The sequence below is a fragment of the Stylophora pistillata genome, chromosome 13 (assembly GCF_964205215.1).
Source record: "Stylophora pistillata chromosome 13, jaStyPist1.2, whole genome shotgun sequence".
Taxonomy (NCBI): Eukaryota; Metazoa; Cnidaria; class Anthozoa; order Scleractinia; family Pocilloporidae; genus Stylophora; species Stylophora pistillata.
The window spans coordinates 17,646,615-17,662,830 of NC_142531.1; the positions used below are offsets into that span (position 1 = coordinate 17,646,615).

General features: G+C 36.9%; 2 protein-coding genes and 2 long non-coding RNA genes across 4 annotated transcripts in view; 2 read left to right on the top strand and 2 right to left on the bottom strand.

Annotated features, from left to right (window-relative positions):
* The window catches only part of LOC111338750 (inactive peptidyl-prolyl cis-trans isomerase FKBP6), a 12,616-nt gene extending 11,847 nt beyond the window's left edge, over positions 1-769 (bottom strand). Inside the window, exons 1-2 of the mRNA XM_022945273.2 lie at positions 596-769; positions 392-491 (exon numbers count right to left, since the gene is read on the bottom strand). Coding sequence (XP_022801008.2) covers positions 392-491; positions 596-685 — 190 coding nt within the window. The 5' untranslated portion in view covers positions 686-769. The remainder of the gene's footprint in view (positions 1-391; positions 492-595) is intronic.
* Positions 770-2,193: 1,424 nt separating this feature from the next.
* Positions 2,194-5,458, top strand: LOC148717930 (uncharacterized). Its single transcript, XR_015994456.1, has 2 exons — positions 2,194-2,812; positions 2,976-5,458. It is a non-coding gene; the product is annotated as an uncharacterized LOC148717930 (long non-coding RNA).
* LOC111338757 (protein NipSnap homolog 1) lies at positions 3,491-13,378 on the bottom strand. Its single transcript, XM_022945281.2, has 9 exons — positions 13,122-13,378; positions 12,264-12,309; positions 11,747-11,841; positions 9,592-9,662; positions 8,839-8,979; positions 8,057-8,088; positions 7,687-7,781; positions 7,469-7,552; positions 3,491-5,541 (listed from the first exon to the last, which is right to left on the bottom strand). The coding sequence occupies exons 1-9, from the start codon at positions 13,339-13,341 to the stop codon at positions 5,477-5,479; spliced, it is 849 nt and encodes a 282-aa protein (XP_022801016.1). The 5' UTR covers positions 13,342-13,378; the 3' UTR covers positions 3,491-5,476.
* Positions 13,379-13,429: 51 nt separating this feature from the next.
* On the top strand, positions 13,430-15,546 carry LOC148717931 (uncharacterized). Its single transcript, XR_015994457.1, has 2 exons — positions 13,430-14,177; positions 15,070-15,546. It is a non-coding gene; the product is annotated as an uncharacterized LOC148717931 (long non-coding RNA).
* The last annotated feature ends 670 nt before the right edge of the window (positions 15,547-16,216 follow it).

The window sequence follows — 16,216 nt, forward strand, 5'->3', positions numbered from 1 at the left end:
CTGTTACCATTGATATGACATCTGCAAATGGTTAGATGTTCCCTTGGCCCCATCTCCTGTATCTTCCCTGCATTGGTTAGCAAGGGAGATTAAAGAACCCAGTGTTGTGGTCTGGCCTTGTTATTGTTTATACATATATAAAAATAAATGAATAAATAAGGTAATAACATAAAAAATATATATCCAAAAAAAAAAGACTGATTAAGAACAGGTTTTCTGTGTATGGCAAAAAGCCGACCTCAAATATTTGGCTTTGCTGAAGCATTGCAGCCGATCGACCACTGGGGTATCTGGTCGGAACACAAGATTCGCTCCATGCCAAGCAATAGGTTTGATATCTACTACCAAGCCAGTTGTTGAGTGCAGGATTGGTCCAACCAATTGTCCTTACCCATGTTACTGAGATCTGTCTCAAACATGCTACCGTCTCCTTGAATCAGGTCATTAATATCTATACCCTGTTTTAAGGGCACGGTGTAACGATTAGGAACCTGCAAGAACACAAACAGTAGTCAAAACAAGAAAGCACGTGGAACACGTTGATGTACAACAACCGACCGATTTGTTAGCAATTGTGGAAAATTCAACGACATACATAACCATCTCTCCCTGCCAGCCTTAGATCTTCTAAACAATCGATAACCTCCGGTGCGTCCATTGCACTCTGTTCTTTCTCTGGGTCCATTGGACCATACAAGTAATTGGACAAGATTGCACAAATTCAAGATGGCGCGCGAAAGGAAGAGGGTAGGAGCTTGCATGGGAAACAGTTTGACAGAATTCATGATAGTGGGGAGGGGTGGGTGAAAGGCGTTAGACTATGCCGTACACCAGGCACCTCAGCATCAGTATGCATATTCTCGATAAGGTTCTCCATAAATTTCCTAAGGTGCTGACAATGAGAATTTGTTTAACAATCAGGGGTTTCTCTAATTGGTGATCATTTCCTTTAATCTTGTGAACCTATTTTAATCAGGGATAAAACTATATGGAGAAAATCAGAAGGTAGTCACTCTTCGGGGTTAAATTTCCTTTAAAATTGCGAATTAATTTCCTTCTTTTAATACATTATTGCATTATAAGAAAGTTTCTATAAGGTTAACGATCTAGCTAAGAGTAATAGTTTTTGGGTAAGGCCCAAGAAAAATCAGCAGTACAGTTTGACCGTAACTCCTTAGTCCTTCGTCACTAGAGATCAAACTACACGCTTTCTTTCAGAATCTTCATTGAAAAGTCTGAATTTGTCGCTTGTTATTTGTACGGTGTAGAAATCGAAGTTTTTCCTTGAACAACGAAAGGCCAAACTTATCAAGAGCTGAATGTGCTTTTTTTTTAAAACTCTCACCTGCGATGACTGCGATCGCCAGTCCATGTTATGAAGTGAAATTCTTGTTTTTGTCGATGCTGTTCCTTCGTAGTGGAATGGAAAAATTTCTTTCAATGATTGAAAAAAAGCAATGTTAAGGGCTGGTTGATCGTCTGTTACTCTCTAAACTCCTTGACTTTATGACTTCTCTTATCATGAGAAAATAGCCTTGATGACTGATCAAAGCATACCTTCTCTCATTATGAATTCGGCGTGAAAAACGGATGTTCGGTTACCGAGGTAACTGTCATTTCAAATGAGTCATGTCTAATTTTCTTTGATCAAAATCATAATAACTTGTTTACTCATGGATGTATGGGATTACTTGGATACCCTGAAGTTGACTCTTGTACGGGTAAAGGCTGATAGTTTCTAAAGAAACTGTTTGGGGCTGCGTCGGTGGGGGTAACGAAATAATTTGGATATATCAACAAAAAGCTGACGTTTCGAGCGTTAGCCCTTCGTCGTGACGGTGGCCAATTTACCATTTCAACTTTGTTGATATATCCAAATTATCTTGTACGGGTACTTCCTGGAAATTTCCTTTCAAACTCTTCCGATCATTTCTAGTTTACTAATTTACGATCAGGAAAGAGATCCTTTATTTTTACTTTAATTAGAGTTTTTGCACCTTCTTTGGAGGTGACTGTACGCGCAAACACCTATAATTTCCATCTTTCGCACTGAATTTGTAACTAGGACATTTGATCGGGGAACAATTTGCTCTTAAATTCACCTGGCACCTATGTGAGACACTTCTACTTAAACTTCTTTCTTTATTTCGATGCAGTGCATCTGTCTTTAAACCCCCATATCTCTGTTATCACTTTATTAAGTTTGATTCTAATTCTTTCGATCTGGGTCCAGTTGTATAAAGGGCGTATAACGCTTTCCAACGGATAAATCGCCATTAGCGGATAAGTGATAGCAAAACGCACTACGCTATCCACTGGATAGAGATTTAGCGTTATCCAACCTTTGAACGACCGGGGCCTGTTTCTTATTCTAACATCGCTAACTTTTGCGGCTACTGCCTCCTATGGAGTCGAAACCACTATGAAGCCGGATTGTAAGAGTGAGTGAGTGTAATTAACAAAAGTACGGCGAACTCCACCCGATCTTGACCCGATGTTACTTATTGTTTGATTGGAAGAATCTCCGTGATAGGTTTAAACGCGTTTTTGTATATTTCGTTTACTCGTTACGTGTCAATGGTACCTGTAATAGTTTCATATGACGTTTCGTTCACTGGTCAATACATCACGCAATTTAGCTCGATCGCTCCGTAGGGACTCTTTCCGTTTTCCTACACGTGTCAGGTTTTAGGTTTTAGGTTTAAGTGAGAGTATTCAAATTGAGATAGTTGCGATCGGCTACGAGCTACGGCTCTCTACCAAGTTTCTTGCTACCGTGCATGCTGTTGTCTCCTCTAGGAGCTAGACCAAAGTAAGTTCCTGTACATTTATTATAGGTTTATTTTATCTTAGTTTCGTCACATTGTCCATTTATTTTGGGCTTTTAGTTTTCTACATAGTCATTTCTTTATTTCTAGCGTTACGTTCTTGTAGCTCATTATACTTAGGTAGTTGTCTTCCTATTTCGTTTATAGTTCGAATCACGAAGTCACAAAGCTTTACCATCATAATTTCAAGCTATCGGCATAATAGTCATACGTTGATTGTATTTACGTTGGACTTTGGCATTATACGTGCGTTGGAATTCAGCTCCGACTCTATTTACGCTACACCAGTGGAGTTTTCCACAAAGGTAACTTCCCAAGGTTACACTCCGTAGTTCGACACTCGCACTAGAGATAATTGGGGGCATCATACTTTAAGGAAAAATTACGGTGCGCCTTTCAAAACAGATTATTTTGCGTCTAGCACTGAACAGAAGTTGCCGTGGCGCTCCATTTGAAATCACTTCATCATGATCATGGTCTCTAGTCCATACGTGCTCGAAAAAAGAAAATAAAGAGGAAAAAACGTTTCTGATATAGAACCAAGTAACTGTGCTTAGCGTACCATAAAAAGGGAATTTTACTGTTTGAATTTGAGACCCAGGCGGTATACGCACACCAAACTATACCCAAGTGCCCCCTCCCCTATAAAAAAAAAACAACGGTTTGTATAACAAACTTTTCCTGATAATTTATTGTCTTTACAATACACCTCACTTAACACTCTGAACCCCAGTTCTTCAAAAGCTTCACTGAAAAACGGTTTACAAGCACATGCCACTGTTACAACGCCAAAACAGTCCAGCAACTGACACAGACATTTTGAACGTGAATCAACTGAGAGATCGGCCATTCTGACAAAAACCCAATATTCTCCAAGCCTGAGGCGAATAATTGTTAAGTATAGTTGCTTTGGTGCTTTTGAATACTGATGTAAATTCGTTTTGTTGTCGATACCATTCTGCTAAAATGACTTTGGTTCATCGTATCGAGCCCCAGGTAAGCAGCCAGTTTCTACTAAAAAATTTAACAGGTTTATTCAATTCAATCAGCAAAAACTTTTAAAATATCCTTCTTTTGAGAAGTGTTCTGCCAAACTTTGGCATCTTTTTGGCTCTTCAGAATTTTTTTTTTTCCATCGTGTCTATGACTTCTTGCGTAACATTTACAAAACGTGAGGTTTGAAATTTAGCGACCCTGCTCTTATCACCTCACGCGAGGCGATTGTAGCGAGAAATGATTCCATCCTCAACCAATCAGAGCACACACGTCTATAATCACCGAGGAAATTAAAAGCATGCGAAAGAACAAAATGACCAACAATTTCATTTTAACATTCAATTGACACAATATTCCTGAGAAAATCACTTGTCAATATGAACAAGTCAAGATTTCGTTGTTTTGTATTCAATATCTAATCAGCTGGATTTGAACTAGTTGGTATCTACTATTTCAGTTCTGCTCTCTGATTTATTTTCATAGTCTGAATGGCCCCGCTATCAGTTCATGCACCGTAAACCTCTAGAACAGCCCCACCCGAGAAAATGGAAGAGAAAGTGGAATGGCACAGTTGATGACACCAATAGCATACTTCCACGTTGTAACAGAAATAAATGTTTTAAATAAAATGCCAGATTGAACTTTAGAAAAATAATTGCTCATGTGGTAATTATTCAAAGGTATAATTTTGAAAAGAAAAAAACATTACCCTATGTAGACTAGCTGTGCTTCTTAAATCAAGCATTAACCTAGTACACACAAATCCCTTAAACCTGAGAAGCTCACAGCTGTGAGTATCAGAATGATTCATAAGATAACCATCTGAGATCTTTGAGGGCAATTCTGTTCACATAATCATGTTTACAATCGACATCTTACTAGGATATAACAGCCAAATTTAAGTAACCACTAAATTCGCCTAACAAAAATCAAAACACAATCTAATAGAAAAAATAGTGAGAATTATGGGGGCCTTCAAGAAGGAGGAATTCTTGATCAAATTGATACCCCAATTTAGTGGGATATAGGAAGAGCCATCATGTGGCCAAAGAATGCACATTTATCTTTGAGCTATGCTCCTCTATGCAGACTTGTCCTTGTTTTCACCGGCTAAAAAGAGAAGCATTCTCTAGAAACCATATGATTTTTGTCTCTGCCATATAAAAAGTATAAAGGAAATGTTATTAACTGTGATTTTATGAGTGGTCATGATCCTGTGCTGTTTTCAAAATGGCAGCATCTATGGTAAAATTTGAGTTGGTTAGGTAACTCTTTAGAATCTCAAACGGCAGTTGGCATAAATTTTTATAGCAATTCCACGGTGCAGAGATAAAATCAAAATGGGTTCTGAAGCAAACCATTTACTCCCCAAGATCTGAAAGTAGTTTCTCTAAACTGGTATCAGTACATTCATCTGTTTCCATTTGGTTTGTTCTCAGAATTTGGTATCATATCCAGAAAATACCCCTTTAGTTGATAATTGTAGACTTCTCAGCACTTATCTGCATGCCAGTTGACTGGAGCAGTAAGGAAAATCTATACACTGATTGACACAGAGAGTCAAAGGATGAATAACACAGGACAAAATCACAGGTACATCTGGTATTATAGTAGTGATGTTGCCAACAAGTATCGTAAAAACTTTGGTACATTTACTGGAGAGGTCCAAATGGTAATGGGATCATTATTCTTGATTCCATTCGACGAATTAGTGGGACTAAAATATAAAATGGAAAAATTGTTAAAATAAACTGTAAGGTTTCGCAATTAATATGACTAGTTACAGTCAAACTAAGTGAAGCGTACCCCTCAGGATTACATTAATGATTTGATTACTTGAATATTGAACCCGCTAATCGTTTCAGGAGCGCAATAACGAATTGAATATTTGAACATGGAACCCGCTAACTCTTTCAAGAATGCAATTTACCACCTTCATATATGGCTGCCTGATTAACATACTTTTGTTAAAATTTAAATTAGCCTTTCTGGCCTCATTCTCCAGTACAAAATTCAAAAGAATACATCATCTCAAGCGAGGCCAGAAAGGCTAATTTAAATTCAAACAAAAGAATATTAATCCGGCAGCCATTTATGAAAGTGGTCAATAATGGATTGATTATTTGAATATTGAACTCGATAGCTGTTTTCGTTTTGAAAAGGCGCGGATCATTGTTCAAATGAGAAGTCCATTTCTGATTGGATATGCGAACACGCAATGATGGATCGGAACTATTTCAACATGGTGTCAGACATGGCGGGAAAGGTGAGTTCGAGTGTTGTGTAGAACTTCTTGTAAATGTTGTAGAAGGAATGTTATTGAGAGCTTTTTTCGCCCATTTACATCTTGATGAAGTTGCAGAAATTCTTGTGTGTATTCATGGTTGAAAAAAATAGTTTGCGGGCAAAGCCATCGCAAGACTTTTTTTATTTTTAGTTAATATTGCGATTGAATGTTTTCACAGTGTTTTTACAGTGCAGTTTGTTCATTTTCAGGATTCCTTGTCAAATAGAACAATCTTATTGGACTTCAGAAATGGACTTCTAATTTGAACAACGATCTGCACCTTTTCAAAACAGATATGGCTATCGGGTTCAATATTCACATAATAATTCCATTACTGCATTTCATATAAACAGCTAGCAGGTTCAATAATCAAATAATCAATTCATTATTGCATTCTTGAAAAGACTGGCGGGTTCAAAACCCAAATGATCAATTCATTAATGTAATCTTGAGGGGTACCCTTCACTTAGTTTGACTGTAACAGCATGCAGATCAACTCTCTGCAGAATCCAAAAGCTGACCGAGGCAAACAACTGGTATTCTTGACACTGGAAAATCATTTTGTTGTGCAATAGCTTGGTTTGACAATTATTGTAGGTGACCACATTTGTTTAACAACATTGGTCTAGAGAATTATTCCAAGAAAACTTAAGGTAGCAGTGTACCATTTCCAACGGATGAGCATGGACACAAGCATGTATAACAAACAGAATATCAATTGCAGCAAAACACAGTTAGACCACACAGTCCCACATTTTCAGCAAAGTCCATTGCACAAGTCAAAAAAGTCAATGAAAAAAAAATTATGTTGGTGTGCTGCACAGAACTCTACGCCTCACTCCCAAAGTTCCATGCACACAATCAATATTTTTGTCAATGATTTTTATAGACTTGTGCAATGGACTTTGCTAAAAAGGAGGGACTGCTCATAGTCTAATATTGCTCACAAGCAGATCATTATTTGTATGCAATTATATGCAGGTCATGCAGTGACTTCTTGGCAAATGAGAAGGAAGAAAAAATGCTCTGAATAAATGATCATATTTATTAAATTTTACACCATCAAAACTCAAGATGAAATTTCTGAAATAAACGTAATGGGTATTGTGCTACAAACATTTCTTGTCCACTTGCTTTGCATGAACTTCATTTTCAAAAAATAATTAATGCTCTGTGTTCAACCTTAAAAAATAAGATAGTTAAGTTCCAAATAAAAAATCCTTGGAAAGAGACACAGAGAAAGCCTTGTTGATGCAATGCAAATATCAATCCCAAATGACAGGAAACCTCTATTTAGTTTGTAGCCAAGAGTAATCTCTGAAAAGAGATTCCATGATATCATTAAGGTACTACATACCAGTGTTAGCAACACATGTGTCCCATCCAGGCTGGTTCCACATATTTTGCCTTATCTTCTGCCTGGTGGCAAGGTCTTCATAAGCTGCATAACATTAAAAAAAATTGATGTTTCAAAGGTACCCATAATAACTGAAATATTGTTAACAGACATTCTTTGGGAAAGGATTGCATGATGATCCAGAATTTGTAGAACACGTGAAATGAAGCAAGACCTACCCCAAATGTGATGAACAACATAAAGTTCTCCTATCTGGGAAAATAAACCAGCTACAGCATCATCTTCTTGTTGACGGATCTGAATGGCTTGACCCCTGGAAAAAAAAACAAGGATTCACAACTAAATAGCATAAAAAGGTGCTTGGGTGTTAACAGTGCAAACAAAATCTAAAAGGGTAAGGAATGATATCTTAAGGGTTGTGCTAGATATTGCCAATCTAAACTTCTAGCTTGCTCCAAACTTTAGGCTAGTACACAAAGGGCTATTGTGCTTGCTAAGTGGCGTTTCTCTTTAATTTTTTTTTTTTAACATTTTCCTGCAAAAAGCAATATTTCAGCTGAGGTACAAGAATGCCTTTCTGCTTCTTACCAATTGTTTCCCCACTCAATTAGGGTACCAGGCTAAAAATGGCAGAAAAAAACAGGTAGTTAGCAGTTTATAGATATAAAGGTCTTCAAATACAAACATACTTAAACAAAAACCTTGTTTACTTGCCTACTGGTCTCTGATAATAAAATGCCTTGTAGCATGAAAATTGTAATTAATATTTATTGACATTATTTATAACAAGAAGCAGACCAATTTCCAACAAGAGCAAAGAATGAAGAAAACCATCTGCTTCAATGTAAAGATAACGTTCACGGTCAAATATTCAAGCAAATTTTCAAATCAAAGGGAGCCTACCATGCTTATCACCTCCAAATATCCTCTGAGGTTACCATCAAAAACAGATGTTTACTTTATCTGAGAAACTTTATGAACAAACACCCTTTTCTCTTCTAAAAAAAAGCCTCTCCCGACTTGAACCAGCTTTTTGTAGACTTGTGAGCAAGGTTTGAAAATTGGGGAATGTGTGGAACTCTACTAGATAACCTCAGTTTTAGCTGTGGTATATTTGAGACAATGTGACTCATTTAAGCCAATCACACCTAAATGCAAATATTTGATGGGTTCTAAAATTGATTATCAAACAGAAAAAAAGTGTGTCCAAAAAGCTTCTAGGTGTAACACACAAGGGTATCTTTCAGGGTGGTGAAAATTAACATTGAATTCTTAGAATCATTCTAGTACTATTTCCACAGCTGATGACTGTACAAAAAGGAAAGGATTTTGTTTTTGAAAGAGAGCCTCCTCCACAAGAGGTATTTTACCTTAAGATGATATGTTCTCAGTTCATAAATATGGCTTGGCGCCCGTGCTTCTGGTTCACCGAAAAAGGCGAATTCATGGAGAAGCTGAGTTTCCCTGTTATTCAACATGGTTCGTCTCTTTCTTGCAAACTCAAGATACTCCTGGAGAAAGAAGTCAATATATTTAGAATGTTTACAACACATCTTTTACTGTTATTCCTTTGACTCCTATGAGTGACTAACATCTAATTTCTCCTTACAATATCAGCCTCTGAATCACACATTAAGGTCAGGAGAATAAAGGAAATGATCACCAGCCAAAGAAGCTTTTGATTATGGTATTCAACAAATTCTCCTTGTCAGAATCTCAGGAAATGTATAGAGAACAGTATGGAGAATATGCATACCATACTGATGTTAGGGTGTAAACATTTTTGACAAGGTGCAACTGAAACCATCTGGAAATGTTTTGGTAAAGCCAAAATTAAAAATTATGTTTGCATCAATATTAATGAAGAGATATCACAAGTTGTGTGCTTCAAAATGCCTTACTGTCAATTACATTTTCAGCAAAATTTTTCGGTCTCTAACTACTGCATTTTTATGACAGTGAGACAAAAGGAAAAGTAAGGTGAAATGACAATTTTTTTCTTACTTTGATTGTAAAACACATTGTGCTCAGTATCTCCACTCTGAAGAACTGGAGGTTTTTTTTTTAATAAGCCTTTGAAATACCAAGAGAATAAAACAAAGTCAAAATTTAAATTTGCCCACCTTGTTTTCTCTGACATACTGCTTAGCTTTCACCACTGAGTTGTATCCACCTCTATATTTCCAAAAATGAACTTTAAACCAAAAGAAAAAGTGATTTAACTCTCAACTCTTTAACTCCTAAGAGTAATCATCACATAATTTATAATGCCAATGAATCAAACAATAAGGTCATGAGAAGAAAAGAAATATCACCCACTAAAGAAGCTATTGATTGTTAAACAAATTCTCTTTATCTGCACCATAGGAAATGTGGAGAGAATAGTATGGAGAATCTACAAACTGATCTTACAGTGTAAAGGATTAAGACTCTTTAGCAATGGCAGGGGGAGTGCAACTGTGGCTGAAAGATATGCTGAACCCCTTCGGCTGATTAGTCCAGTCTTTGTTAGAGTCGCTCTTGGCCCAGATTTACTATGCCAGTCATGAAGCAGAAAACGGAAAAACCACAGCCACTTTTCTCTTTAAATCAACATTCCATAAGAAATTATCCTGAAATAGTTGAATTTGGATACCTAATAATGTGCTCAGCTTTTAAACCCTATTATTATATGGCTGTGTCTCACAAGGACTGGGACCTACCGAATGCACAAATTTGATTGGCTGAAATCAATATTGAAAGCGGTCTAGATTTTCCCATCTAGACCGGTCTAGAAAAAAAAGGTACAAAGAATATAAAAAATTGGCATATAAGACAGCCATATAATAAACATCTAACACAATGACACCTAAACCGCCCAAACCGCGCAATTGGCTCGTGCGAGTACTTTCCCTCCTACATCCTCTACTAAGTAGGGTTTTGTCCTCAAACTACCTCTACGGTTTGGAGATCAATAAACCAATCAGAATCCATCGTTTGCGCATATATTTTGATGGCTTTAGGGGGTACTAGAGGGGCATTATTCTATGCATCTTCACTAAATGATCAAATTTGAAAATATGGCGTCCGCGCGGCCGACCCTCAAAATTTTCAGGTCGGATTTTTCATTCAGTTGCGATCAAGTTAGACCTTGCGAAACTCAGAATGTAAAGTAGCAATGCTATAGAATACTCTGCTTGGAAAATAATGGATATCAAGGTCTTAAGGTGACAGAATAAGCTCTCGAGTCAACGACACTACGATTCTCTACTTGGTGATGCGAATTATAGATGTAAAGTAAAAACCAAACTTTTAGACTTCCAGGAGGGCCTAGCAACAAGTTGACGATTCGATGGCCTGGTATATAATTATTATGTTCAAGTAACAATGTATTAAAAAAGTATTGTTAAATAGAAGATTTTGCATCAAATAGAAGTTTTTTCAGAATTTTCAACATAACGCTGAGCAATTTTCTGGCCACAAAGGCAAGTAAACAACAATCTAACAATGATTATTTTTACCGTGTGGGCTTTGTACACATAAGAAATTCGTACATTTTTTGCTTATAACAGCAAATCAAAAACTGTTTTGAATAAGTCTGTCGTCCCGAAATATTTCTTGGTCCTTTTAGCCTTGCTTCCTATTGATAGATTCCATGGAACTTGAGATCTCTTCACTTATGGACAAATTTGCTTATTCCCTTTTGAAATATGATCCGCATGCCCATTTGCACAGATGCGAAAATATTTAGCAATTTTTATCTTTCATCTTGATTTTTGAGTAAAAACTTAATAAGCACCTATCACTTTTTTCGGCGGAAAGAAGTTCTTTAATTAGTCTTCTTTCACTGGAGCTTGTTTTTTGGAAAAGATGATGTTTAAAAATTTACTGCGCATTTTGTTTGCTTTCTTAGTTTCTCCAAAATTTTGACTTTTCATCAGCACGTGTTACACGTAAGTGTCAATGGGTTAACTGAGCTAGGTCGGTCTGTATGGGAGAATCTTGACATCGGTCGCTGGTACAGACCTCACTGCATTTAGTCTGTACTGGCGACCTCGGTCAAGATTCTCCCATACAGACCTTCCGCTCAGTTAATAAGAACTAAAGAATAACCAGTATGCTATTTCTCTTTACAATAATACTGCTGAATCATTCCATAAATGATTGCTAATCTAAGAAGCTTTGATTGATAAACAAATTCTCCTTGTCAATGCCAAAGGAAATGTATAGAGAAGAGTATTGAGAATTGAGATACTGATTTTAGGGTGCAAAGGATTAATATCTGACTGTTTTACATACTTGCTTGATCAAGTCTTCCAAACATGGTTGTCCAGGCTCCCACCAACTCACCAGGAAACTGATCATCTTCACTAATTTTTGGTAAAAATTCTGATCTGAAACATTTTCATTACGGAAACATTGTCAACAAATTTAATATCTGGAAGGAAAATTATTTCATCTGTTTTCCTTAAAATAGGGAAGAGCACTGAAGAGTCAAAGGTGGTCAACAACTTCTACAAATGAATAAAGGCTGATAGTTTCTAAAGAAACTGTTTGGGGCTGCATCTGTGGGGGTAACAAAATAATTCGAATATATCAACAAAGTTGAAATGGTAAATTGGCCACCAATCACGTAGCTCCATTTCTGTCTTTAAAAGCACACACAACCCACAATTCCTCTATTCGCTCCGACAAAGGGCTAACGCTCGAAACATCAGCTTTTAAAATCGTAACGGTGGCCAATTTACCATTTCAACTTTGTTGATAAATTCAAATAACTTCTACAAATGCCTTGAGCTCATGATGGGATACTTACACCAGACCCACATAGTCTTCGATACATTCCGGCTTTACATCATTAACTACGAAGAAGACACAAAATACAGAGTTTGTGAATTGTTCAAAAAAAAAAGGGAGGAATGGTTTCAGACAGGGAAGGGCACAGTGGCTACAGAAAAAAAAAAAAACTTGGCAAGGCAAACAAGTAAAGTAAATGTTGGTTGACATGCCAAGTTAAACTGAAGGAATCAATTCAAAAGATATAACAAATCTGGAAAAGTTTACTTTATCTCTAGCTCAAGGATATTTCAACCCTTCTCTGTCGTCACCCCTCCTCTAACCCCCGGCTATGTAAGAATCCACATGCTCTGTCCTAAGAATTCTGCAACAGCATTTTTAAATTCCTGTTAGCTAAAAAATGCACCTTGAAAGTCGATGTCAAATTTTCACAATTTATGCTTTCTATTACTCACAGTCGAGGTTCAAATTTCCCCCCCCCCCCCCCCCAACCACTCTCTTAGGCCCAACAATGAGTTAGCACAAGGCTGGCACAAGTCTAGCACAAGTGTAACTAAAATCGTATCATGAAAAAAAAATTATATGAGTAATTAAGTACTACTAAATCTCACTCTCTTCATTACATTTCCAAATTAATATTCACTCGCTTTAAGCTTTAATCTACTTTTTTAAATATATATTCACTGTAGGATTTACTTGATTTTAACAATTCCAGGACTCTCTCGATCTCATGTTTCACTCCTTAAAGTTTCTTCATTGTTTTGAAACCTTCGTGATTATAAACGAACTAGGACTGTGTACGCAGCTTAAAGAAATGTGTAAACTATGTTAAGTAGCGAGCGATTCAAAATTTACACAATTTAGAAATAAAACTTACATTCAAACTCATAGAGAGTTTCCTTCTCAGTCAAAACTTTCGAGTGCGCATCTGTTGGCTTTTCAACTTCTGAGCCAAAAAGGGTGGAGAAAAAACTTTCTTCCTTTCTTTTGCCGCTGGTAACCGAGAGAGCTCTGACTGATACAAACCCTTCTCCAACTGGTAAAATACATCTTCGAAGGAGCGAAGTAGCTCGCTTGGCTATAAAAACCGCCGCCATGTTGGATTTGAAGAACGCTGATCCAACTGGTTAATCGCTGGCTCGTGACTCACCTCACGATCCTCAAATGTGGTCAAAAGTTATTCCGTGAGACACTTAATTAACAATGGATGAGGTTGGGCACAATAGCGATAATTATCAAGGCTGAAGTTTGTGTTATTTGCCGAAGCCGAAGGCTGGGACAAGGCTGTGGCGGATAACACAAACTGAGGCCTTGATAATTATCGCTATCATGCGAAAACCGAATCCAATGACTGTTTTGTTATGCATATTCTTCAGCTGCACTCAGTAAAGACAAGAGCCGGCTTAAATTAAACCATTGTCTGATCATGTAAATTGGCCACCGTAAAGAGTTTCAAAGCTGACGTTTAGAGCCTTAACCCTTCGACAGAGTGAATAACGAAGGGCTAACGCTCGAATTCTGGATTCTGAAAATGTTTTCAAAAGTCTTAAGAATATCAAAAGCAACAAAGCAGCAGGCCCTGTTGGTATATCAAGTACAATTATTTCTCTAGCCGGCCCTGCAATTATTAATGGCTTGGAAAATATCTTCAAGCGCAGCTTTGTCACAAGAACTGTTTCCATTTCATGGAAAAGAGCAAAGGTTACCCCTATCTTTAAAAAGGGAAATAGAACTGACATTGCCAACTATAAACCTATATTCTTGCTGTGTATCCCAAGTAAATTACTGGAACATCAGGTCTGTAATATAATTAATGAGCACCTAAGTAACTCCTCTCTAAAAAGTCTATCACAGTGGGGCTTTACAAAAGGACTATCATCAGAAGGCATGTTACTAAAAATGACAGATACCTGGAAGATGAATATGGATAAAGGTATGATTGTGGGTGCAATATTTATTGACTTTAAGAAAGCTTTTGATAGCATCTCACACAACATCTTGTCATTAAAACTCCAAGCTATTGGATTAAGTGGGAATCTCCATGAGTGGCTGAAGGATTATTTGAAAGACAGATTTCAATACACTGTCACAGTGGTAAATGACCACTCTTCTAACTTGGATGAAGTGAAATATGGTGTTCCCCAAGGATCCCTCCTGGGTCCAAGGCTTTATACTATCTACGTCAATGACCTCCCTAATGCTATTACATCTGGAGACTCGTTCATGTATGCAGATGATACAACATTATATTGTGTGGGGAAGAACTTTGATCAGGTCTGCTCACAATTAAATAACATTCTCGAGCAACTCCTGCTTTGGAGTACAATGAATAAACTTTGTATTCATCCTGTAAAGTCTGAAGTTATGATCCTTAGCAAATCGAGCTTCATTGGTCCTGCTCCTCCAATATGCTTCGGAAATAATTTTATTAATGTTGTTAATAACACTACTTGTTTGGGATTAACCATTGACAATAGGCTTACATGGGCATTGCATATGGACCATGTAAAAAAATCTTTTGCACACGGAAAGTGGGCGCATTAAAAAGAATGAAGAAGCTTCCTGTGAAAGCGCTGGAGGAAATTTACTTTAAATCTATTGTACCTGCGGTATCGTATGGTATTGTGGTGTGGAGAAACTGCAATTATTCTATTATGGAATCCTTAAACCCTATTCATGCATGAGCTGCACGAGTTATCCATCAGGATAAAAGTCTTGAAGAGTTAAATTGGTTGCCAATTTCTTACATATATAAAAGAAGACTCCTTCTTCTGATGCACGATATTTTAAATGATAAAATCTTATATGCCCCTTTTAATTTGAAGTTACGCAACAGACCATCACGTACAGGAGGGTTACAGGTTGAAATCCCTAGAGTGAACTACAAAGTGGGAAAGGAATCAGCACAATACAGAGGACCTGTAATCTGGAATTTTATTGCTAGGCTGGTAAATTTTAATGCGAACATTCAAAAAGACAGTTTTAAAAACATTTTACGTAAGCTCTCACAGAACATAAACAGCTTCTCCTTTGAAGCGCCTATGATTTCTATGAAAGAGAAAGATTTTGTGTATTTTTAAGTTTTATTACATTGCATGTAAATTTTTGAATTCATTCGTGACTTGTTTGCTAATGAACTTTATTATGATGATTCATATTGAATATTTAAATGCCATAGGGTGACCTTATGAATTATTTTAGTTTTACATTTTATTAGTTCGTTGTAGGTCCACATCAGCCTTCTGGCTGCCCCCTTCCTTACAACCTGCATTACTAAATAAAATGATTGATTGATTGATTGATTGAAATGTCAGTTTTGAAACTCTTTACAGTAGCCAATTTACTCAATGCAGTTGATAAAACCAAATTATTTATAGTTAGAAAATGGTTTTGCAACATAAAGAGACTTTTATAAGAGGGCTAGGGGAGTTCGAATGCGCATAATTACAGACACGCCATTTGAGCGGCACCAAGGTTAAATGTTTAAAGTATTTCTGAAAAAAGTGTAGGATCGAATTGAAGACATGAAATGTAGAAAATTCACCCAGATGGCGCCTGAAAACCTAACTCTTGAATAACACTCAAACTACCCATGTAAGTACCCTTTGTGTGCATTAGGCATACGAGGCTTCATCTAGCAAGGATTTGGTTTAATTTCGCTTTTTCTCTGTTAAATAAAGGCGAACAATGAACAAATATTAAGAGAAGGGAAAAAGGAAATCCCGTAAGGGAGAGTAACAAGAACCAAGAGCTCATTGATGACAAGTTACGTTCGTTTAGATATGTTATTTGATAACATCTTTCCAAAAAAAAACTTTCTTTTATGCCGAGTTCTTAACAATAAAAGCGAAAATTTGCTTCTCTGGCTTAAATTGTTTGAGTTTTTATGAGTGCTAGTGGTTTGACGCGGTTAAAAGTTAAAGCGAGAACTCTGAACATATGTTGACTTTTCGTCAAGTGTCATAAGAAGAC